We start from the raw sequence: 25,790 nt of genomic DNA on the forward strand, positions 1-25,790 counted from the left end.
TGCTTACTTTAATAAAACAAATTATAAACAACTCATCATAACTCTGCTCTTACCCTGACAGCTCTTCGAATAGATCCGATGATAAACCTTCTGGTTGGCTTGCTCTCCGTCTGCTCGTCACTTGTTTCTCCATTCTGTTCACCATTCTGCTGTTTACTCTCCTTCTGCCCATTTTGCAGCTCCTCCTCCGGTGGGTTGAAAGGGTAGGTGATCTCGACATCGCCCTCATCCAAGGCGATCTTCTCCCCTTTAAAGTTGGGCTTCTCGTACAGCACCCATCTGAAGAACGGAGAGAGAGAGAGAGAGGTTAAAAAAACTTCACGATCCTCCTCATCACCTACAAAGCTCTACACCATCTTGCCCCCTTGTACCGGACTGATCTTCTTCACTGCCTCTGCTCACCTTCTCACCCCCATCACCAAGACTAAATTCCGTACCCTGGGTGACATATCCTTTGCTGTCGCCTCCCCAACCTTCTGGATCTCCCTGCCCCTTCACATCTGGAACTATGACACACTCACCTCATTCAAAAGCAAACTCAAATCTCACCTCTTCAGATCAACCTACGACAAGTGACCGCCTGTTCCACCTTCATCCACCTTCATCCACCCGTCTCTCATGTGTTTTCTTCTCTGTATCTGTCTCTGCCTTTTTGCTTGAGTGTTTGCCCTTTTGTATTAGCTCTGTATCTGTTCCATAACTGTATTTGCCCTTTTGTTGTGCGTTTGTTCCTTGGCTGCTGACTGGACAGCAGTACCTAGAAAAGTGCTATATAAAACCAATGTATTCTTCTTCTTCTTCTTCATATTATTATTATTATTATTATTATTATTATTATTATTATTGCTAACCCTAACCATCTTTGAGTACCTAGAAAAGCACTATATAAAACCAATGTATTATTATTATTATTATTATTATTATTATTATTATTATTATTATTATTAGTAGTAGTAGTAGTAGTAGTAGTAGTAGTAGTAGTAGTAGTAGTAGTACTAGTACTATTACTAACCCTAACCATCTTTGAGTACCTAGAAAAGCGCTATATAAAACCAATGTATTATTATTATTATTATTAGTAGTAGTAGTAGTAATAGTAGTAGTAGTAATAGTAGTAGTAGTAGTAGTAGTAGTAGTACTATTACTAACCCTAACCCTAAGCATCTTTGAGTACCTAGAAAAGCGCTATATAAAACCAATGTATTATTATTATTATTATTATTATTATTATCATTATTATTATTATTATTATTAGTAGTAGTAGTAGTAGTAGTAGTACTCCTACTACTATACTACTACTATTATTATCATTATTATTATTTATTAAAACTCCCTTTGTATCTGTCATGTTAAATTCAATAAATAACCTATAAATTAATATTCAGAAATGGGCACCAGTGAGGATGCTTGTTGACCTTTCATTTCACATGGTTGACGTATGAAAGAAGAGAATTCGTGCAAAGATATAAAAGAAAAGGTCAATAATTACTGTGGATTTATTGATTTAGACACATCAGCTCCTGTAAAGCTGTGCAGCTTGACCAAGATTACTACTGAACAGAAGAAGCTAAATCTTGGATTTTTCCAGGTACTTCTATGAAACAAAGGCCACTTCTATAAAGTCAAAGTTAATTAGAGTATTAGCTCTGATTTGGGCTGTGCTGCAAAGGTTGTGCTGACAGTATAATTATCCTATCGTTACTTGGCGAGCTAGTGCTAGTCAAGTGAGTTTTGAGCCATATACTTTATCATTGGCTCATACTTTGGGTTGTGTGTAATAAACTTTCCGTGTCAAGGATGAGTGTGTTTTTAAGCATGTGTGTGGGTGTGTTAAGTATCTGAAACATTTACTTATCAATAGGAGTTTGTTTTGACACTGCTTTGAGTACGTCCGGGGAGAACAGGGGTTACCTTTAAGGAACTGGTGCTTACTTACATGCCTCAAATTTCAAAAAAACAAGGTGGGGAAATGTCATCCTATCTGCCTTGGCACTACATGAAACCTGAGGCTGTCTACAGACATGCAAATCTGTGGGGTTAGCCTGAGGAAGACAGACTGATTTATAGGGACCATCTAATTTAACTAATGTAGCAGAATTCTGTAATGATGAATATGAAAATCGTTTAACTCACAGGTGTCAAACATGCAGCCTGGGGGCCAAATCCGGCCCACCAAAGTGTCCATTCTGGCCCGCAGGATGAATTTGTGAAATGCAAAAATTACACTGAAGATATTAACAATCAATGGTGTCAAAATCATTTTAATTCAGGTTCCACGTACAGACACATACAGTCCAATTAGATTTCAAGTGGGTCAGACCAGTAAAATATTATCATAATAACCTATAAATAATGACAACCCCAAATTTTCTCTTTGTTTTTTTTTGGTGTAAAAAAGTATAATTACATGAAAATGTTTACATTACCAAACTATACTTTTACAAAAAAATTGAATAATCTGAACAAATATGAACAAATGGAAATGTCTTAAGAAAAGTAAATGCAATTTTACCAGTATTCTGCCTGTTAGTAAATGTTTTGTGTGATTGCAATGCACACGTGTAAATGATAAACTGATAAACCGAGGCAGAATATTGTTAAAATTGCACTTGTTTTTCTTAAGACAATTCAAGTTGTTCATGTTATTTAGATTTTTAAGGAAACTTTGTAGATGTAAACCTGATCATAATTTTAATCATTTTACTATAATTTTACTTTTTTCACTGTTATTATTTTACTGGTCCGGCCCACTTGAGTTCAATTTGGTCTAAATGTGGCCCCTGAACTAAAATGAGTTTGACACCCCTGGTTTAACTCATCAAATCTTCTGTAAGATGTTCATGTCAGCCACTCACCCTCCTCGAACCACTCTGATGGAAATGGTCTCCTGCAGCTCCCAAGACGTGGCGTCCACAACATCACTACGTATCTCGATCCTCTGTCCGCACATCCCAGGCCGGTCAAAGATGTACATCTAGACAAATAGAGGAACACATGAGAACAGGATCACATATTCAGAGGACACACTGTCAAAAGTAGCCTCGGTGTGAGACATCAAGGTCAGAGTGGAGCCAGAGCAATACAGTTTAATGAATGATCTGTCTATTAAAGTGACATTTATTCCATAAAATATAGTCCTTTTTAATCTAATTGAACCCCTTTGCTCAGACAGTTACAATGACAGAATTCTGACCAAAGAAGAATCACAGTAATGACAAAGAATTACTGCAGGCAAGAGCTGAACCTGTGCTACGGAAAAATTATTTTCATGGTTATTAGAAACTGTAATCCTCCGGTGACAAAATCGCCAGTTTCAAAACGAAGCATAAATCTTAAATGTTATGTAAATCCCTTTAAGATGCATGATTAGAATTGCTCTAGGTAGAAAAGAACAGCATGATAGAAAAGTTGCGCAATACCATCACCATGTTGATATGATGTGGAAAAAAAAAGAATTAAAAAACAAGAATCGATAGGAAACTTGTTTGCATGTAAAAATTAGGTCTCAAGGTGTGAATAATAGCTGTCTGTAAAAATAAAAAAAAAATAAAAATGTCTGGATTTAAATCTGAGGCCCTCAAGCTCAAAAGAGTTGGCAATTATTAAAATGTCAGCTCCGCCCTTAAATTTCTGGATCTTCCATGGGCAACAGTGAGAAAATGTTCTTTCCCCAAGTACATGCAGGAGCAGGCCTGACATTTATGAAGTTAATAACATAGCCATCTGGGGAAGACAAAAGCAACTAGGACACAGTTCAGCAATATCAATCACTTCCTGAATGCTGCATTTTAGGACGCTTCGATTTTCTTTGTTAAGAGCAAATTTTTACTAAACATAACATTGCACCCGGTGCTTGTGAAAAGAGGTGATGAAATAGCAATTATGCAAGAATGTAACCAGTTGACAGAAAAACACAGTGATGAAAAAAGTCTTGTACAAACATTTTTCATTCAGGTTAGCACTTAAGGCATGTTACAGAAGAAGAATGTGACACCACTGAAATATGCTTATATTAGTAGCACCACTAACTAAAGGCAACTGTGTAAAAACATTCACTCCACACACATGAAACACTCATTTTGTTTATCCTCGTCTTCTTCTTTGGTACTTCAGCGAATATGTCTGTGTGCCAGATGTTACCCCTAAGCACTGAGGTTGTTATTTATTTTAGTATAAGAATCAGAATACTTTATTAAAAATTAAAAATGATAGATATTTGTTTAAAGTTCTATTAGCAGCTTTTAAAAAGGCTATTTCCAAAAAATGGTGCAGATTAGAACCACCTACAACTAAAGACTTTCTACAAATTGTAAAGGCAAGGCAGGTTTATTTATATAGCACATTTTATGTACAAGACAATTCAAAGTGCTTTACATAAAAAAATTAAAAGCATTACAGCAGGGAAGGAATAAAAAGTATAGGCCAGTGGAAATGGAAATATTTAAAATGGAATGTTTGAGATTGAGATTCTGAACCATAGATTGAGGACTCATGAAGAGCAGAAATGGACAATTTTAATTTCAACGTCACGTTTCTAAAACCAATTGCTAGTCACAAAGGTTTTTTATGGTCAGTGTATCCCAAACGTCCTTTAAATCCGAAACAAAACAACAATAAAAATAAATTCACAAAAAAAAAAAAAAAAAAAAAAAAAAAAAAGAATCAGAACACTTTATTAATCCCAGAGGTTAAATTCGTTATGTTTTAAAGGTCCCACATCATGAAATTGCACCGTCTCCCATGTTTTGAGGTTTATATAAACTCTGTGGTGTAAAATAAAAGGGGTAAAAAAAAAAAAAAAAAGATCTTGTTCAGTGTAGTATTAACCCTATAATGCCCGAACCTCTGGACGAAACAAGCCAATTAAAAAACATTTATTTGAGGTAAAGGTCCTAGCCCCGCCCCTTTACTAACCACAGAGCAGTGACCACATTGGGGAAATTAGCTCTGAAAAGTGAATTATTGCCATTTCAGTACATTAAAACTACTTTAACAACAGAAATGCTGCAGTCAAACAGATGGATTTTACTTTTTGAGACTTATTTCAATTCACCCCATGTCTTTTTGGATGTATACAGCACATTAGTAATTGATGATTTTGTTGTCTAACAGTTAAGCAGCTCTGTGTGCATTATCAATGTGTGTGAACATGGCAGATTAGTTCTCAGAAAATGATAACATAAAGAAAGATAAAGTTTTTTTGGAAGTTGTTTTTGTGTCCAGTGTTGGATTTATCATGTGTTTACAGTGGCCTTATGTCAAAATCTGATCCCATACTGCCTTGTCAGCTGATCTGTCTTTAACCAATCAGAGCATTTCCTGCTGAAAAGTGGGCGGTGACATTTGCCTAACAGTGACATTTTGGAGAAACAAGTAATTTTTTGATCCTATTAAATTCAGCATTTGAACATATGATATTTGTCAGTTAAAATGACAACTTTACAAGTCAAAGTAAGTCACAGTTGTTTTAAAACTGTTGAAGTATCAGACTGAAAATATGTAAATTGAAAGACTACACACCTCAGTCATGGATGCAGTGTGATTCTAACTGTTCTCTCCACAGTCTGTTTTCAGTTTCTCTGTTATAATAACCTTAGAATTTACTACGAGCTCTTTGGACATCTACAGGGTCAGTACATTAACTGGAGGAAAATACCTCACTACAACCAAAAACTGAAGAGAATAATAAGAAAATAAAAATCACTTAGATGAAGTTTAATGTGGAGAAAATTTCATTTGGAAGTTGCCGAAAAATAAATTTTAAGGATTGAAGCTGAAACTACAGAGGAAACACATCAGGTCAAGGTTCATGGCTAAGGGTTCGTTCTTGGGTAAAAACAGCTTGAATATAAAATTGACAACACATTTCAGTCATATTTAGCTACACAAAAAACAAAAAAAAACCAATAATAATAATAATAATAATAATAATAACAGGTTTGGACTCACCTTTCCAGGGCGAGGGTTGAGCTTCCCATGTTCCTTCTCTTTAGTTAGCTGTGAACACGGAAAAAAAAGTTTTATTATACTCATCTTTTCTTTTTGAAAACAAATTATAAGCAGAATCTGAGAACCATTCATTAATATAACAAAAAAAGTTAAGACAAAAATACTTCAACAATGTGTTTACAGAATATTGTACATTATAAAGAAGAGGAATATTACTATTAATATAATCTTTACAGTTGAAAATGTTCATCTAATTTGATTTTAATGATCTTAATCACCTTATACCAGTGGTTCCCAACCTTTTGTGACTTTTTAACATTATACATTTCTGGCGACCCCAGACATTCAAAACGAGACATGTTTTTGGCTAAAATTAATTTGTTTTTGATCATGTAATAGTTTGCTGTACTGTGTTGCAAATAATCATTAATTTTAGATGACATTTAGTCTATATAATGTAATGTACATTATTATGGACTGAGGCAGAAAAACCAGGTTGAGATTACTGAACAAAGTGCATGTATGGGTGACACAGGCCATGATCTGTTACACATATAATGAAAAATGTCAGCCATAACTTAGATCATTCTGTGTGGGCTGTGGTGAACATTTGCATACCAGACATTGTTTATGTTCGTCACCCTGCTGAACAGGTTCGGGGGCGTCGGGGAGAAGACATCAGGAACGAACAAACACCTCTTTGACAAGGAGAAATTAACTGCTCCTAGTTGTTTTTCCTGATGCTCTATTGTGTTCCCATTTGACATAATCTGATATCTCTGATAAAATCAAAAACAGTCGCAGACGGTAAGTAATGAGAAAACTGACGTTACAAACAAATCCCAATCGGTATGTTTGAGGAATTCCGGGATGTTCAATGATACAACTTGGAATGTGGCTGCAATATGACTGTGTCTATGTGTGTCTTTTACGTCTCAGGTGTCACTTGGCCTCCACTCTGTGGGAGTTCAGTAGGAAACAAGTTATCATGTGGATCATGTTACCTACAAAAGAGGCCCTTCTATTATTTCAGACGTCCTCATTAGTGTCCACCCCCTGCCCTCATTTGATCAACAGAAGCATATTTATAACCACATAAAAAGAAAAACAAAAAAAAAAAACATTCTTAAATGAATTGATTCAACTTTCAAGAACACAACTGCATTTTGACTTTTCCCATTTGCAACAGAACACCTCTTTACATTTAAGTGAATGGGAGCTGAGGAGCTGAGAGGCCCTCTGGTGCCTTTTCAGCTCTGACCTACTAAATAAAAGACCAACTCCCACCGTTCAGAGACATACTGTACCATACACACCAGTTTCCCACCACAGAGATGTAATACTTAGATGTCAGACAACTTCCTACAATTGAAAATTAATTATCAGCTATGATTGGAATTGTCAGGTAAGAAAAAAAAATGAAAGTCTTTTTTTTTTTTATACACCTTCCCTTTCCTCCTCCCCCCTCTTCTTTTGGTTGAATTGTTTTCCTTAGCTATTTAATTGTTTTTGTTTGGGTTCTGAGTGGCTGGCCTGTTTTTTTGTTTTTGTTTTTGTTTTTTTTTTTGGGGGGGGGGGTCATTCAGGTGTAGCATTTGATGTCTGTTCTATATTTTTGTACCTCTGTCTGTCTGACATGTTCAAAATGTTCTATAAATAAAGTAAAAAAAAAAAAAAAAGAAAAGACACATCAATATATTTAAAAAGGTACATATGAAAATATATTTTGTGTTATTGTAAAATTATGGAAAAACCTGGGTGAGGCCATTAGATATATCTTTTAAAAAACTTTATATCTCTAAATTTGACTTGATTTTTTTCTACATATGCCCTTCCTATTGCTTTGTGTAGATGTTGCTTCATTGTTATAGTTTATTTTATAGTTATTTTCATCATTTCTCTTGAACATTACAGGCTGCTGTGTCATCTTATCATATGCTGCAATTTATTCAATTGTTCCATTACTTTTCATGGTTGTGAGATAGAATAACGACATAAATCTGTAAATAAAGATTATTATTGTTGTTGTCAGTTTTATTATGAATCCACTTTCACATAACGATTTGACTTTTTGCTAAACTTTATGTTTTATTGCCGATTTACAAAACTGACATGTAGTGTTTTGTTGTACTTTTTTGCTTTAGGCAGAAACAAACCAGTGAGAAACTGAGTTATGTTAATACTGCTCCCACAGACATGTTTTCCCTTTTGTTCCTTTCCCTCCGAGGCCTCCCATAAAAACTGTGGGATGGAATTTGCAGCTTCAGAAAATCACATTCATTGAATGGGATTGAACGAGAATGAGTACAATTAATTAACTACTCTCAGGGAATAGCTAATCTCTTCGTTAACTTCTTTCAACCACACATTTCTAGCTGTCACCTTAACTTCATCAAATATCTGGCAAACAACGGCAGAAATGTGAAGATGCATACAAAGGTGAGGTGTGGCTGAGGTTTGCAGGAACAGACAGATAGTTGGGTAGGGTGGGGAGCCCAGCTGAGGTGAACCAAGGTACAGAGCAGCAGAGCGTTTTGTGCCAAAATAAATATACTTTGATTCCTCACATTCACCAGATGAGAATGATCGCTCATGCTGTTAATGCAAAGAACAGATCGGAGCAATAATCCTGTTAATACGTTGACAAACAGCTAAAGATGTAACCTGTGGCATGAAGAATCTCCTTCAAATCACTCAGACTTTGTTTTTTGTCCAAATGTCTCATTTTTTATCCCCCTCAGAGACGTTTAATTTTACTAGTCTAGTTTCTATCCACTTCAGACAGAGCACCAACTTCTGTACTTACATAAAGGCAATACATCAATAATATTTATTACATATCCACCTGAGACCCAGCAATACATTTTTGTCCTCTGAAGGGGACAAGAGTTTCACAGCTTTAATTAGAAACAAAATCCTGTCCACCTCAGAGGATATTCCATAAAAAAATACAATAAAAATAAAAATTGTATCTGAAAAACTGTTGCATTATGCTTTTTTCAATCAAGACAATTATTTAATGTAAAAAAAGCCAAAACATTTACTTTCCTGGGTCTCAGGAGGATATGGTGATGAATATATTATTGTGACATTCATTTTTATTTTGCTTTTCGGCTTAATTTTGTTAAACTGCCCACTATAACACATACAACACATGTCAGTGTCTCACTGTGTTTACACTCATGTTTTTTTTGTATATTATTATGATTATGGCAATTGTTTCTGCAATGTTTGGCTGCTTAGTAAGTATTTGTCATGTGATGCTAAAGAGGGCACATAGAGCTGTCCATTATGTCACCTTTTGTCTTGTTATGAAATGTTCATCATGTAACTAAGAGCTCTGGTTTCACCTACAATAACATTAAATCTTGGTAAATAAAATGGCATAAGCACTAAACTATAAACCACTGCTCCAACCTCAACACCTTTAAATCCCTTTAAAAAAAACTCATTTAAGATTGCTTTTAATGTTTCATTTTAATGTTTAATTGTTTTATATTTGTATATCTGCCTTTTAATCTGTTTTTCATGTGTTTGGCTTCTGTTTTTATCTGCTGTATGTAAAGTGTCTTTGAGTTCTATGAAAAGCGCTATACAAATAAAATGTATTATTATTATTATTATTATTATTATTATTATTATTATTATTATTATTATTATTATTATTATAAAATGCACTACCGCAGGTGGTGTTTTTGCCTTTTTACATATTTCACAGTTTCATCTTTATGCATGTTTTACAGAATTTTTGTCGTGTTACATCTTTAATGAATAATGCAAAACCATAAATGACTTCTTCATTTTTTCTACTTTGTGTCACACCAGTCTTAACACTTGAAAGAAATAATGATTTGACTTTTATCATAATACTTATTTGTGCCGATTGACATTTTTGGCCGTATCACCCAGCCCTAATTGCATAGCTGCTGCAACAGATGTAATAATAATAATAATAATAATAATAATAATAATAATAATAGGTAAGAACTGAACTTTAGGTGGTTGAAGTATAACTGTTTCAACTCTTGGCAGCCTTCCCGCTATACCATCTTCAGCTGTAAATCTTTGATAGAATCTGCTCTAAGCCATTGCCAGTAGCTGCAGCCTTTTGAAGCCCAAACAGAGTGTCTCCAAACACTTAGTCTGAGTGGCTGGGTCAGTAACATGAGCTGTGGTCATGCTGTGTGCTTCGGCCTGAAAAAGTACCTGCTGCAGCCACTGGATATCCGTCAGACGACAATATTATTAAAGGTCTAAGAAGTGAGCCGGGTATTGTTCTGGTGGGAACAAACATCCTGTGCAAACATTTGTACTAAAACTACACAGGACAGCTGTAGCAGACACTGATAATTCACCTGACACCCTTTTTCTGTTTACACTTGCAGAAATAACTCATGTATCTTATGATATGCACGCAAAGCAAATATGTACACATACTCTAATGCAGGGGATATGATCATTAGAAGAATTATTTCAAGATCTGGTTTCATTGCTTGTCATAATTTACAAGATTCCCTCAGGAGTCAGTCGTTTGGTTAGTTTCACAAATATTAGCAGAATATCTCATGAAATGCAATAGTAAGTGGTTTAGTGTGAAATTCTTCTAAGCCATCCATTAACTGATGTGAAAATTAGTCCAACATGTGCCAAGAAAAATGATTTTAAAACATGTCCTAATCAGTCATGCTCTCCACTTGCACATTAAAATCCTTGCATGTAACAACACGCTCCTACTGCCTCCTGTCATGATAAAGAGCTTTTCATCCCACTCGCTTCACACCGAGTGTGACACTGAGACTTCTGATAAACTAAAACCATTATCAGCCACTATGGCAATTTCCTATGACTTTAACGCTAATGTTGCTCTTTAATTAGACACTCCATTATGATACATTCAAACAGTATGTGCATGTAGAGCACAAACGCTGCACAAAGAGGGATTTTGTCATGTATGCACAACAAACCACAGATGAAGTCACCTGTTGTAAGATGACCTGTTTGTCTTTTTTCACAGTGAAAAGAATGGGTCTGAGAACGACAGAGGAGCTGACAACATAAGTAAACATGCTCCGTGAACAAAAAGGATGACATGTATGCAGAGGAATCTACAATTGAAATTGGAAGCATACATGCAGCCACCATTTCAGGCATCATAGTACCTTCCAGTGACTGAAAAAGCTACAATAAAGTTAAAGGGAAGGGAAATAATATGGTTATTTTTTAATACATTTAAAGGGGTTGAACAGTTTACTGTAAAAAATTGTGTCCCAGCTAAGCTCTGGAAACTAAATGATGACAAACAGACTATGAAGAGTCTATTTATTAGATTAAACACATTGAAATTATCGGTGTCTTCCAGCTTTTCTCCTTAACTCTAAAGTTCTAACTGAGAAGCACGTGATTTAGCTGATTTCTGCTGGAGGATGTGTAGAGAATGAATCCAAACACTATATGTCAAGGGAGATGAGATAATTTATCGCCAAGTTTATTTGCTGTAGGTAAAAATACACTGGTTTTAAAACTGGCTTTTGCCTATTGCAGTATATAATGTATAGAGGGTATAAACTGTCAGTATGACATGGGTGTGGCTTATATAAGCAGATATGGCTACACTCCAGAACACGTGGACATAAAATGTTGCCATGTTTGATGTATAGTTCATTGAGTTCAACAAAACATGCTCATCTTTATTCTGCTCCTCTGAGTTGACAGGCTGCTAAAAACATAGATTAAGTCAAGTACATTTGGGGAAAAATACTCAATGTTTTTTTCAATTTATGCCTCAGAAAACAACATGATAATAGATGTCAATGGACAGATAGGCTGATATATGACTGCTATGTGTTATAATGTGGACTCTCACTTACCTCTGCCTGATTCTGCAGGAAAAACAATTCTTATTCTCATCTTCTTATTCATACATTAAGTCCGCAACACATTGCCTACAACTGCTTGTCAAAAGGTCAACACTCACTTACTTTGCTGTAATTTGTTAAACTTTAAAAGGCTGGGGTTTGGAAATCTACAACTGAAAATACACTGGAAAACAAGTGTTCAGAGAACGCAAACCTGTGCCAAGCACCCCAAACGGTGTGCATGCATGGATCGACTATTTCGTTTTAAATTAAACAGTTTCAAGGTTGTTCCATACAACAGTAAAAGTTGAAGCTTGGTACCAGTCATGTGTATGTCAAATTATATTAAATTCCAATCAATATTTGTTGAGTTATAATGAAAAGTGTGTGGTAAATGGGATTTTCAATATTAAATTGAAATGTCCACAGAGTCCACATTCCACAGTGGATGTGGACAATTTTGTGCCAGATACAAGATATTGTTATAAGCTACAGGTGTATCAAATTGGAGGCTAATCGGACTCATTTTGAATTTTTTTATGAATTTTTGAAAATTGTTTAATGATGAGAGATAGGACAATTGTAGATTTTGTGACCTTGCTGTGATCTTGAACTTTGGCCTACTTGGCCCAAAATTTAATGGGTTGGTCCCAGGGCCTAGGCCTATCTGTGGGTAAAATTTGGTAAAGATGGTTGGAATAGTTTTCCCATAAAGTTGCTAACAAACAAACAAACACGCAAAGCAAAGTGATCACAATACCTCCTGGCGGAGGTAATGATGCCTCTATTATTTTGTAATGACAATTTCCATTTCCAATTTTCCAATTTTGGTTGTCAGTTTGCAACAATCATCAGGAAAAATGCCCATGAATAAGAGGACTCTATTGGTATGTAGTAAATAACTTCATAAATGGCCACTGTAATACTCACATAAGCATCAGGGAAGGCGCGGTATTTGCAAATTAAATTCTTCTCAGGATCCTGTATCTGTCCTTGGCCCTGGAACTGTGGTCCTCCATGCATGTTGGTTAATGGGCCCTGCTGGATGCCCATAGTGCCCTCATTGCTGAAGCTCCTCTGTAGGATGGGAGCACCCATACCCATGCTGTGCGTGGGACTGAACATTGCCATAGGGGAGTCAGTGGTGGCGAAGGGCCTGTGGAGGTCTATGGAGCCGGTGGGGCTGAGGAGATGGGTTGGACTGTTGCTGGAAGGAGGAGAGCTGAGGCTGAGCGACGGGGGCCTGCTCAAACGAGAGTTCAGGTCTTCAGCGCCGGTCAGGGAGCCTGATGCGGAAGGTGAAGAGTTTAAAAGGAAGGAGTAGCGCTCAAATCGGGAGCCTGCTGGGTCTGTCCCGAGGCCGAGTCCAGTGATATCTTTCGGTCCCATACTCATGCGATCATTTGAAGGTCCTGTTTCTGGCAGCGAGGCGGCTCGGATGAGTGAGCGATGTGACTTTCCGTTTTCCACCATCTGATCCACAGATGCTGACCTGAAGCTTGAGAAGATGATGCTGTTATCCAGACGAGAGCCTACGCTGGGGGGCTGGTCGTTTCCATTCAGGTAGGGCAAGTCCATGAAGCTTCGTGTCCCAGGCTGGTCCTGCAGGGAATTAAGCCCATGAGTATGATAAGTGATAAGTTACAGTTAGTTTATCAGGAAAATGACTATTTTTGGTCATTTCCACATGCATTACAAGACAGTGACATCAACAGCTACAGTGAGGACAGTGAGTCAACAATCTCAGGTCCAGTGTGGTCTACAGGGTCTGTAAGGTCCACCTCTGAATGAACAGTGAGTGGACCTGCTTTGTATTTATTTTTTTCTCTCTGTTCTTTTTGTTTTGTTTGTTTGTGAAGCACCTTTGAGTGTCCAAAAAAGCGCTATATAAGTGTGATGTATTATTATTATTATCATTATTATTATTATTATTATCATTATTATTATCGTTATTATTATTATCGTTATTATTATTATCGTTATTGTCGTTATTGTCGTTGTTGTCGTTGTTGTCGTTGTTGTTGTTGTTGTTGTTGTTGTTGTTGTTGTTGTTAGGTACCATGAAGTAATGGTACTGTTCAAAGGGATCATGTGGATGTGGACAGGTATCTGGATCAGCACTTATGTTGGTCTAATGTTCTAAAATACATGTTCCTTTCACCTTATATGCATTTTTCTTGTATTCTTTTTAATACTTCTTGGACTTTTACATTTTTTCCACTTATGGGTAAGGAACCAAATATGGTAACTTCATTATCCTTAATTTTCTACATAACAATAACTTTTTTTTTTTTTTAATATTTCACAAAACTAATAGTCTTTTTATGTTTTCCAATCACACAAAGGTTGAAATTTTGAATTTCACAGTATTTCTATAAGTGCCTGATAAAGGGTTAAGCAAATGAATAAAAACACATAATATGTCAACTACTTATAATATATAGGTATACAGACAACTTTATTTTATTCTCCTTACCATGTTATTTAGCAGAGTTGCATGACATAAGGAAATGATCAGCAATAACATTACTATGACTTGTAATACAGTAATGAATGCACAACCATTGTCCATGGCTTTGTGACAAATGTTTACGTGCTGAGTGTAAAGGTCTGTTGTGATGTTCATTATTACTGTGCATCAGCAACAATCTGGTGATATTTGATTGTGATACAGGGGTCATCAGTCAGTATATCCTTTTGAGACCCAGCAATGTATTTGTGTCCTTAGTAGGGGACAAGAATTTCATAGCTTTGCTTAAAATAAAAAAGCAGGATGTTGTGATATACTACAACACTGCAAACAGGACACTATATTGTAACTTTTTAGAACTTTTAGGAATACTTTCAATATAAAGATACACCATCATATATACATATGCATCTTAGCAAAGAAATTAACATTTGCCTATTAGTTTTTTTTTTAGCAAAAAAACAAATAAACATAGCATCAAAACATGATATTGCAAAGACTATCAATGTTTTCTTTCTGTTTAAAAGATGAGAACATGATATTGAACTATAAACTCTTTGATATTTCTACCCACATCTCAAAGCATTTCAGAAATCAATGATGCAACCATAAAATATTTGACTAATGTGAGCATGCATGTCAAGTGTATGATGTATTTTTTGCACATTAGCTTGAAGCTGTAATTACAGAACAGTGTGAGACTATACCTGCTGGTTGAATTTCATCAGCTCCAGTGGTGGACGAGTGTCTCTCACGGCATTTCTCTTTAGTCCCAGGTCAGCAGGCAAAGTGTAAAGTCCGTCAACAGACTCAGAAGAAGCTCCTGTTGCGTTCATCATCTTCGTGGGGTCGGTGATGTTAGCGGCGAAGGGGTTTGGAGCATCCTCAACAATGGGTGGAAGGGAGGAAACGAGGACTGGGGCAGGACCTCGGAGGCCCATGGTCCTCAGCCTCATGGATGGTCCCATATTCTTCAGAGTGTCCACTAGGGTGTCCATGTCACACTGGTTAGGAGAGTCTACGTCGGGGGAGGCAGGGGGAGAGGGTGGAGGAGCTGCAGGGTCAGAGACCAGCTCCACAAGCGTCGCCTTAAATACTCCAGTGAAAGGGGGGGAATTGTCGTCTCCTTTGAAGCCACTTGTGTCGTCGGGGCTGGCTTGATGTGAGGAAGAGTACCCAGACTCAGTTAGCTCCTCTGAGCTCCTGTGAGACTTAATCCTCTCTGCCTCTCCCTCTCTCTCTCTGTCTCTTTCACCTACAGGTGCAGAAGGCTCCTCCTTCTCCTCCTCCTCCTCTATGATGCTCCTCCTCCACTCATCTTTTGGCTGGGCTGCTCCTGCTGGCTCGCTCTCACGGCTCAGGTAGACTTCTCTCTTGTCACTCAACCGGTCACTAAGGATGATATGTTCCTCTGGAGGAGGGGGGGAGGAGGAGGGGGAGGAGGAAAGGGTGGTGCTGAGGGATTTGTATGTGGTAGCCTCAGGGAGAGCAGAGGAAGACGATGAGGGGGTGATGGTGGAGGAAGTGTCAGATCTACTGTAACTCACAGAGTCAGAAAGAGAAGATTCTGATGTTTGAGACTGAAATTGATAAACGCCATCAAATCTGTTTTTCCATTTATATTCAGAGTCAGTGTTGATTCCATTTGACTCTGTCACTGTGGTGCTTGTTCTCATAAAGTCCACTGTGTCCTTGCTGTCCTCAGTCTTACCAACATCAGAGACCAAAGAGACTTTGTGGATGCGGTTTTTAGACTCATCTGCTTGAGGTGCAGATGTGTTCTTAGCAGACAGGGTGGTGCTCAGACTACTATAGACCTTATACATGTTGTCACCCAAGTCCACAGTAGCTGTAGTTGGCAGATCCTCTGAAGATGTCGTGGTCAGGGTCTTTAAAATCGTCAGAGACCTGAACAAATTTAGAGAAACAGACAAAAATGACAGCTGAGTATCTGATTATTATGTCGGTTACTGGTTCACAGTGTGTAAAGTGCTCAAGTACCTTTTGGGTGTGGTGATTATGTACTGCCAACAATGCAAATTATACAAAGGAAGTTAGAGTATCCTGACTTCCATACAGTGTAGACGAAAGTTTATACAGGTCTCATGTATGCAGGAGTTGTTTTACAGCTTCTTTAGTTGAACTACTGACATTAAACTCCACAATAAAACTCCACAATGGCCACACAAGAAATGAAACTTCAACACACAAAATTGTCTTTAAATGTAGTCAGCTGACAATTAAAAGGTCACTTAAAGTCAATTCTCCTCCACCTGCAGGATGTATCCAGTACAAAACAAACTCCCTAGCACAATCCAGCTTTTTCTGTTTGCTTTTTTCTCAGTGTGTGTGCTGACTTTCTGTTCAAGTTAATACACACCTTCCAGCAGAGCTGACTTTTTGCAATGTTTATCCAAGAGATTTTAATTTGCAAAATAAGGAGCTATTAATGTTCCCTTTCCTGCTGTAAGTATTTCATATTAAATAGAATTTTCTGGAGCAAAATGAACAAACAATATCTTCTTAACTGCACATATTACCTGCAAAAAAAACCCTGTGGAATGATTCTTTAATTTGGAAGTTGTTTCCATTGTTACCAACACTACTTTTTAAAGGAGTGATATTTTGCTTTGTATAAATGGAATTCTGCATTTTCAAACATTTCCCTGTGGTCTACATAAACTGTAAATGCTCTGCTTGGGTCTGAATTCTTCATTAATTCAACTCCACAGGTCCGTCTGCAACCCTATTTCTAAATAATGACACCAGTCGTTTAGAGCGCTGACCCTTTAAATGCAAATGAGCCACTTCATGCCCTGCCCCCTCCAGGTTGTTGACTGTGCTGCTCTGTCCTGTTCAACCAACAACTGAACATTTTAGATAATCGACTCAAAGTTTGGACATATTTTCAGCTTTTACTACAACCGCTGCTGCTGATAAACAATTATGTCGTACTCGGAGAAATATCCATCAGAAGTCTTGACCTTATATTTGCAAATGCCATAACGTAACTAGTTATAGACGTAACAAATTAAGAAGGAATTAAAACAGGTTGTAGAAATCCACTTGATTTTTGTCTAAATGAATATAAAGATAGCTTTGCAGCACCAGGAGGGTTCAAATTCAAACTCTATGAACTATTAGGGTCCAAATACACAAATAAATGAACCAAAGACTAATAAAAGTGGGTTTAGCAAAATATGACCCCTTTAACACTATCACTGATTCAGATATGGATTTGGCTTCTTTTTTTTTTTTGGACAAAATAAGTGTAATAATCCTTTTAAAAAACATGTCCTATGTCTAACTATGGTTTAGTTTAACATTATGTGTGCAGTTACAGAGTAACTCACAATAGTTGTCACAAATCTTGCTTACACAAACGTTTTACTTTCATATATTAAGTGACATTTCCCCCAGTTAAAGTTTAATGCAACACAGATGAACTGAAAAAAATACTCCTTTTTGAATGGAAAAGAATTTAAACTACACCTGTTAGGGTCCAAATACACAAATAAATGTACCAAAGACTAATAAAAGTGGGTTTAGCAAAATATGACCCCTTTAACACTATCACTGATTCAGATATGGATTTGGCTTTTTTTTTTTTTCTTTTTTTTTTTTGGACAAAATAAATGTAATAATCCTTTTAAAAAACATGTCCTATGTCTAACTATGGTTTAGTTTAACATTATGTGTGCAGTTACACAGTAACTCACAATAGTTGTCACAAATGTTACTTACACAAACAACTTACTTTCATATTTTTGGTGACATTTCCCCCAGTTAATGTTTAATTCGACATAGATGAACTGAAAAAAAATATTCCTTTTTGTGTGGAAAAGAACTTAAACTACACCTGTTAGGGTCCAAATACACAAATAAATGTACCAAAGACTAATAAAATAAAAGTGGGTTTATCAAAATATGACCCCTTTAACACTATCACTGATTCAGATATGGATTTGGCTTTTTTTTTTTTTGACAAAATAAGTGTAATAATCCTTTTAAAAAACATGTCCTATATCTAACTATTGTTTAATTTAACATTATGTGTGCAGTTACACATTAACTCACAATAGTTGTCACAAATGTTAGTTACACAAACAACTTACTTTCATATTTTTGGTGACATTTCCCCCAGTTAATGTTTAATTCGACATAGATGAACTGAAAAAATACTCCTTTTTGAGTGGAAAAGAACTTAAACTAAACCTATTAGGGTCCAAATACATAAATAAATCTACTAAGGAGTAATAAAAGTGGGTTTAGCAAAATATGACCCCTTTAACACTATCACTGATTCAGATATGGATTTGGCTTCTTTTTTTTTTTTTTTTTTTTTTTACAAAATAAGTGTAATAATCCTTTTAAAAAACATATCCTATATCTAACTATTGTTTAGTTTGACATTATGCATTCGGTTACACAGTAAATCACAACAGTTGTCACAAATCTTGCTTACACAAACAACTTACTTTCATATATTAAGTGACATTTCCCCCAGTTAATGTTTAATTTGACATAGATGAACTAAAAAATACTCCTTTTTGAGCGGAAAAGAACTTAAACTAAACCTATTAGGGTCCAAATACAGAAATAAATGTACTAAAGAGTAATAAAAGTGGGTTTAGCAAAATATGACCCCTTTAAGTGTGGAAAAGAAGGGAATATGGGGTTTATAAACTTCCTTATACCAAAATCCTGCAATGTCAGTGTGTAACTAATAAGATTCAGTATTGTACTGGCTTATAGTGTCTTATGATGAAGTGGAAGTGTAATGATTACATTTTATGCAGATATAGAAATGTAACCATTGTTATCGTGTGGTTTGCTTTACAGTTAGAACATATATGATGACACAACCGCATGACAATCAGGCAGAACAGGTGCCATCACGTCTTAGTGTCAGTTTAATGCTCTGGGTGAATTTTTGAAAGGTCGTATCCATGTAATTGCTTTGAGCTACTTAACTGCATCTGCTGACGTAAAAAAGAAAAAAAACAGCAAGGTGTACTGTGACAATGAATTGATTTCTACTGAAGCTGATGTACAAAGTGATAATGCAGCTTTAAGCGGTAGATCTCAGATTCCCTAGGAAATATGAAGAATAACAAAGCCTGCAGATATGATGGTTATAGCCCAACACCTTAAACTCTAAAGGTACTGATTTTTATCATTTACCAAATAGTCATTAGTACATTGAAACTAAAACTGAAGTGAGTGCAAGTCAGTCAAATAAATGACATACCGGTAATTGTGTAAATACCTGCAGCAGTTAAAGGTTTATTCCAACTGACTGTGGTTAGAAAATGCAAGAGATGGTAAGTATTTGAGTATCAGTGGATGTTAACAGACTCTACACACCAGGCACACAATGAGTCCCACTCAAACGTTTAGTGTGTGGATTTAACCAAAAGGTAATGATTACACACATTTGTGATTAACAGAGCTCCAACTTTTCCCTGGACTTTAAAAGACAAGAGAATGCCACCACAGTGCATATGTACAGGGTGTCCCAAAAAAAGGGAAAAAAAACAAAACAAAACACTTTAGCAGCTTATAACTCAATTGTTTGTTTTTTCTTTGCAGATTAAACACATTGGAATTAATGATGGCAGCCAGACTAAACTTTGAAGAAAGGAAATTCATTCTAAAATGCAACTGGAAATATGAAAATGCAGTTGAAGTGCAGAGACAATTTCAGAGTAATTTTACTACAATTTGTGATGTCAGCAGTGTCTGGACCAGAACGGATGTCAGTTTGAGAACAGGCGGTGACAAAACAATAAAATGATGCTTGTAAATTCTATTACATTTTGAAAATTACATGAATTTTAATAAACATCTACAGGGTGTCCCATAAGTCTCCATACATAGGAAAAATAAACGTTTCTTGACATAAACCATTTTTATTTATATAATATGCTCTATATGACTGCCATTTTGTCGGGAACACATTTCAATGCGTGTCCTCCACTGCTGAAGAACTATAAAGAAGAAATATAAAGAAATACATGTTAGAACCATATGTATTATGTCTCCTATGTATGGAGACTTATGGAACACCCTGTACTTTACAATTATTGAAAGTGCATATACATTTTTTTGGGACACCCTGTACATGAGTCTACAAATCAGTCTAAAACTTAACCTTCAGCTTTGACGTTGACACTTCTGCTCCTCCTCTCTGCCTTTTAACCCCGTTTTACCACTTTTTTTTTTTTTAATTTTCTCCATACACGTGGCTGAGAACTTCTCTGGGAACATAGTGAATCCACTGCTGCTCAACAGCAATACCACTCCTTCACCCAAGGGAACTACCTAATTCTCACATGACCGTCAAACCAACTCTTTGCAAATTATGCTACATTTGACATAATGAGACACAATGTGACAGGTAATCAGACGGCAGGCATGTCACATGATTTCCACAGAGAGAACATTAAACTGCAGGTGTTTAAGGGACATTCAGTATCTACAGGTACAAGACACGTGCACGTACATGTCCTAGAACATGTACCAGCCGTAAGAAAGAAGGATTTATAGATCTTGAAGAGCTTCACATGAATACAAAATGTTCTTGTCCGTCAAGTCCGTCGAGTATAAGTACAGTACCATCTCCTCTCCCTATGTGGAACACTGGTTCCCATGTAATCTTGCAGTAAACCTTTAACTAGTGAATACTTTTCTTTACAGCAGTGTTTTTCAACCTTGGGGTCGTCTGAAATTTCTAGTAATTGATAAAAAATATTTAAAAAAAACTTACTAATAAAAAATATATGGTGAGTTGACAGAGACAATCACAATACATAAAAGACATGACAAACTCTGAAGCTGAAACTGAAGCACTGTGGTTCTGTTTATCTGTCAAATGTTCATTGTGGTCGGTTTCAGATGCTGCAGCTCTTTCATAATTCATAGTTTGAGTTCTTGTTTGTTCAATATTAATTGTCAGCCTTGGAAATCCAAGCTGGACTGACTGTACATATCCTGACCAAGGAAAATAAAATTCTCACTTTGTGCAGTAATCTACACCTGACTTTTCTGCCTCCGTCCATAATAATATACATTATATAGACTAAATGTCATCTAAAATTAACGTTTATTTGCAACATAGTATAGCAAACTATTACATGATTAAAAACAAATTAATTTTAGCAAAAAAAAAAAAAAAAAAAAGTCTCCGTTTTGAATGTCTGGGGTCGCCAGAAATTTATGATGTTAAAATGGGGTCGTTAGCCAAAAAAAGTTGGAAACCACTGCTTTAACTAGTTGATACTTTTCTTTACAGTCTAACATTATACTCTACTAGCGCGGTTCTAGAAACAGTCGAGTTGATAAAATGGGGAGCTGAGCTAAGTTTACTGGTGTAACACACAGATTAGGAAAATACACAATGGCCCTCTTTTTTTTTTTGTATTGAAATCAAAAGTAAAGGAAAGAATGCATTCATAGTTACCTTATATATTTCTTTGAAAGGGCTTTACATCATTACTGTAAATCAGTGGCTCTTGACCCCATTTTAACATCACAAATTTCTGGCGACTCCAGACATTCAAAACTGAGACATTTTTCTCTTGGAGATGTCTTAGCAGGGCCAGGCAGGTGAAGAAATCTTTCCATTCTCTGTTTGGTCCGGTTTTGACTGTGTCCAGGCAGGTTGAAGCGTAATAATGCATGCGGTTACGTGATTGGGTCAATCAAGATATGCCCTCTCAGATGTTTACCTCCACCAGCAGGTATTATGATCACTTTGCTTTGTTTGTTTGATTGTTAGCAACTTTACGGGAAAACTATTCCAACCATCTTTACCAAATTGTATCCACAGATAGGCCTAGGCCCTGGGACCAACCCATTAAATTTTGGGCCAAGTAGGTCAAAGTTCAAGGTCACAGCAAGGTCACAAAATCTACAATTGTCCTATCTCTCGTCATTGAGCAATTTTCAAAACTTCATAAAAAATTCAAGACGACTCTGATTAGCTTCCAATGTGATAAATCCGTATCTTATAACAATATCTTGTATCTGGCACAAAATTGTCCACATCCACTGTGGAATGTGGACTCTGTGGACATTTACATTTAACATTGAAAATCCCATTTACGACACATTTTTCATTATAACTCAACAAATATTGATTGGAATTTAATATAATTTGACATACACATGATTGGTACCAAGCTTCAACTTTTTCTGCTGTATGGAACAACCTTGAAACTGTTGAATTTAAAAAGAAATAGTCGATCCACACATGCACACCATTCAGGGTGCTTGGCGGAGGTTTGCGTTCTCTGAACACTTATATATCCTGCATTTTATTTGAACTTCACTTTTATTAGGAAAAACGTGTGGTGTTTTATTATAATGAAATATATTTTGAATCATTAAAAAATAGTTTTATTAGTAATTTATTTACATTTTTTCATTGATTACTAGAAATTTCAGGCGGCCCCATATGAATTCCAGGTGACCCCATGGTTGAAAAACACTGCTGTATGATGTCATCACATGCACATAACTTAAAGACTTGACTAAGCTTACTGGTGTAACACACAGATTAGGAAGAAATAATGGTCCTCATGTTTTGTACTGACATGGACATGGACCATAGACTTTTACACGGGACAGAACATGACGGTTTATTGTGACTCACTGCCCTCCTGTGACCGGATCCACTGAACTCCGAATCTGATCGGAGTCTGCGCAGAATGGTCTATCACTGGATCAATAAGCAGTTTTCAGCTGTCTGATATCTGACCCAAAATACATAAGTACTCCAAAAGCCGCACACACGCACACAGAGGCCACTTGGCTTTTATAATATATATTCATCATGAGTGAAAATCTACTCTTTCAGTAATGATGTCTGCATTGCAACACTAAAAACATGCTGGAATGTGACAACAACACACATAACTTATGATGCAAAGCAGTCTCCTCTGTCATCGCACTGATGGGAGAATGACAACAATGCACGGACAACATGTCCATCAAAAAATTCAAGAAGATGAAGGTAAAAACAAGAGAAGAACTTATGTGTGAAATACAGTTAATCCACAAAGAAAAGCATTTTAGGTAAAATGACTCCATCCATAATTATGGGATGAAGGAAACCTTTTTAGATGTGGGAGTTACACTATAAAGCAAGTACCAACACATCCAGCATATGCTTTCATTACCAGCCTCGACAAAGTCTAACAACCTCAATTACACACTGCAATTACAAGCGGGATCATGACGGCGGTTACCCTAGATGACCAACTACAAACACACACCACAAGAAAAACTATGATAAACAAAGAGAAAGAATTGGGAGAAAAAATATTACATTAAGGCATGAGTAATTATATTCTCATTTTGTATGTGATTTATTATATGTTCTGGGGTAAGTAATGCACTGCACAAATCTTCCCAAGTGTATTTTTCTCATTTCTAGTCTAAATATCTCATCATACTTAAAATAAGACATAATCATCTAAAAAAATAACTTTTCAGTGAGATATAAGAACTTATTTTTAGACAATAGATCTTGAAAATCTTATTTCAAGAAATATTACCAAGATAATTTTCATTTGTGCCAATTGCAGATTTTTTTTCTTTTTTGGCTTAATTCAGGTTGTTTTTTTTTTTTTTTTTTGCTTTATTCAAGACAAAAAATCTGCCAATGGCACAAGTGAAAATTATCTTGGTAAGATTTCATGAAATACGATTTTCAAGATCTATTGATCTTATATCTCACTGAAAAGTTACTCTTTATGTGATTATGTCTTATTTTAAGTGTGATGAGATATTTTGACTAGAAATGAGAAAACTACACTTGTTAAGATTTTGATTTTTGCACTGTGATAAATACAAACATCTAAGTATATTTTCAATTCTTAAAAATCCCCAGCTATAAAACTTTAATCAATATCTGTTCTATTCCTGACTGTTAAGGCCCATCTGTGTGCATTTGTGGAAAAAATTATTAGACCACCCTTGTTTTCATCAAATTCTTGTTCATTTTAATGCCTGGTACAAATAAAGGCACATTTGTTTGGACAAATATAATGATCACAACAAAAATAGCTCATAAGAGTTTAATTTCAGAACTGATATCAATCCATTTTCCATGTTTTCTTGGTAATAATCAAAATCACTTCGGTTCTTACATCAATATTTATGGCATTGTACATTGACAAAAACAGTGCTTTTAGACATTCCATGTTTTCTTTTCTCTTGGTTTTAGTCACATGATACACACAGGAGTTAGTACTTGATTGCATAACCATTGTTTTTGATGACTTTTGATGGTCTAATACTTTTTTCTGCGACTGTTCTTATTCTGTAGAGCTGTGTTTTCATGACAGATTGATGCATAACGATGGCCAGAATACAAAACCTCCTATCTGAAAAAAATCACTTTTTTCAGGAAACAAACAAACAAACAAAAAAACGTTGAGTTTTATTATAGTATGGTCTTTGTTAAAGACATCCAAGCATATTCTACTGTTCTCAGACTCTCTTTCTATATTATGTGTTAACAATATCATCCTTGTTCTCACCATTTAATGTGAAAACTCAACATCTAAAAATGTGCAGATAGGAGATTTTGTTTTTTGGCCATCGATAAGTATTCAGATCATAATAGCAACAATTTGGGTGTAGAAAGAAAGCAAAATGTACATTCACAGTTACACAGCAGTGTAGATTTATAAAACATAAAATAAGACAGTAATTCAGGTCATATAATTTGTTTAAGGATACACAGGAAAAATTAGTATTTTCCTAAAAAAAGAGTAAGCTTGGCTCTATAGTGAGTTTGGAGAGCTCTACCCAGAGTAACTATTACTATTTTAATAACTGAATAATTTTTTACGTGACAGTATATGTGTATGTGTGTGTGTTTTTCTCTAGATTTTCCAGCTTCCTCCAGATGAACCGGTTCAGCTGTTAAATGAACTGGTGTGCTGTCCCGGACCCACCCCAGCTGGGACACTAACCCCCTGTTACCCTGTGAGGGATTAAGCTGTTATGGATATTAATGAATTATATTACTGTTCAAGAAAAAGTCACAAGGGTTTAGAGCAGGGGTGTCAAACTCATTTTAGTTCAGGGGCCGTATTCAACTGAATTTGATCTGCAGTGGGCCGAACCAGTAAAATAATAACATAGTAATATATAAATAATGTCAACTCCAAACTTTTCTCTATGTTTTAGAGCAAAAAAAAAGTAAATTTGCATTATGAAAAGGTTTACATCTGCAAACTATCTTTTCAAAAGATGTGAATAACATGAACAAACTGAAAAAAATAAGTGTAATTTTAACAATACTATGCCTCAGTTTATCATTTACACATGTACATTAGAACTTACAGATCACAGTGGATCTACAAATACACAAAAACATTTAATAACTGGCAGAATATTGTTAAAATTGTACTTACTTCTCTTTAGATATTTCAGGTTGTTCATACTTGTTCAGGTTATTTACATTTTTTGTAAAATTATACTTTGTTTTAGTGTAAATACAT

At 35.8% G+C, this 25,790-nt stretch overlaps 1 protein-coding gene across 1 annotated transcript in view; it reads right to left on the bottom strand.

Moving 5' to 3' along the window:
• Positions 1-25,790, bottom strand: part of crybg2 (crystallin beta-gamma domain containing 2) — an 89,661-nt gene that overhangs the window by 26,305 nt on the left and 37,566 nt on the right. Inside the window, exons 5-9 of the mRNA XM_030147977.1 lie at positions 14,982-16,182; positions 12,735-13,406; positions 5,950-5,997; positions 2,856-2,974; positions 54-279 (exon numbers count right to left, since the gene is read on the bottom strand). Coding sequence (XP_030003837.1) covers positions 54-279; positions 2,856-2,974; positions 5,950-5,997; positions 12,735-13,406; positions 14,982-16,182 — 2,266 coding nt within the window. The remainder of the gene's footprint in view (positions 1-53; positions 280-2,855; positions 2,975-5,949; positions 5,998-12,734; positions 13,407-14,981; positions 16,183-25,790) is intronic.

Source organism: Sphaeramia orbicularis, chromosome 11 (assembly GCF_902148855.1).
Source record: "Sphaeramia orbicularis chromosome 11, fSphaOr1.1, whole genome shotgun sequence".
NCBI lineage: Eukaryota > Metazoa > Chordata > Actinopteri > Kurtiformes > Apogonidae > Sphaeramia > Sphaeramia orbicularis.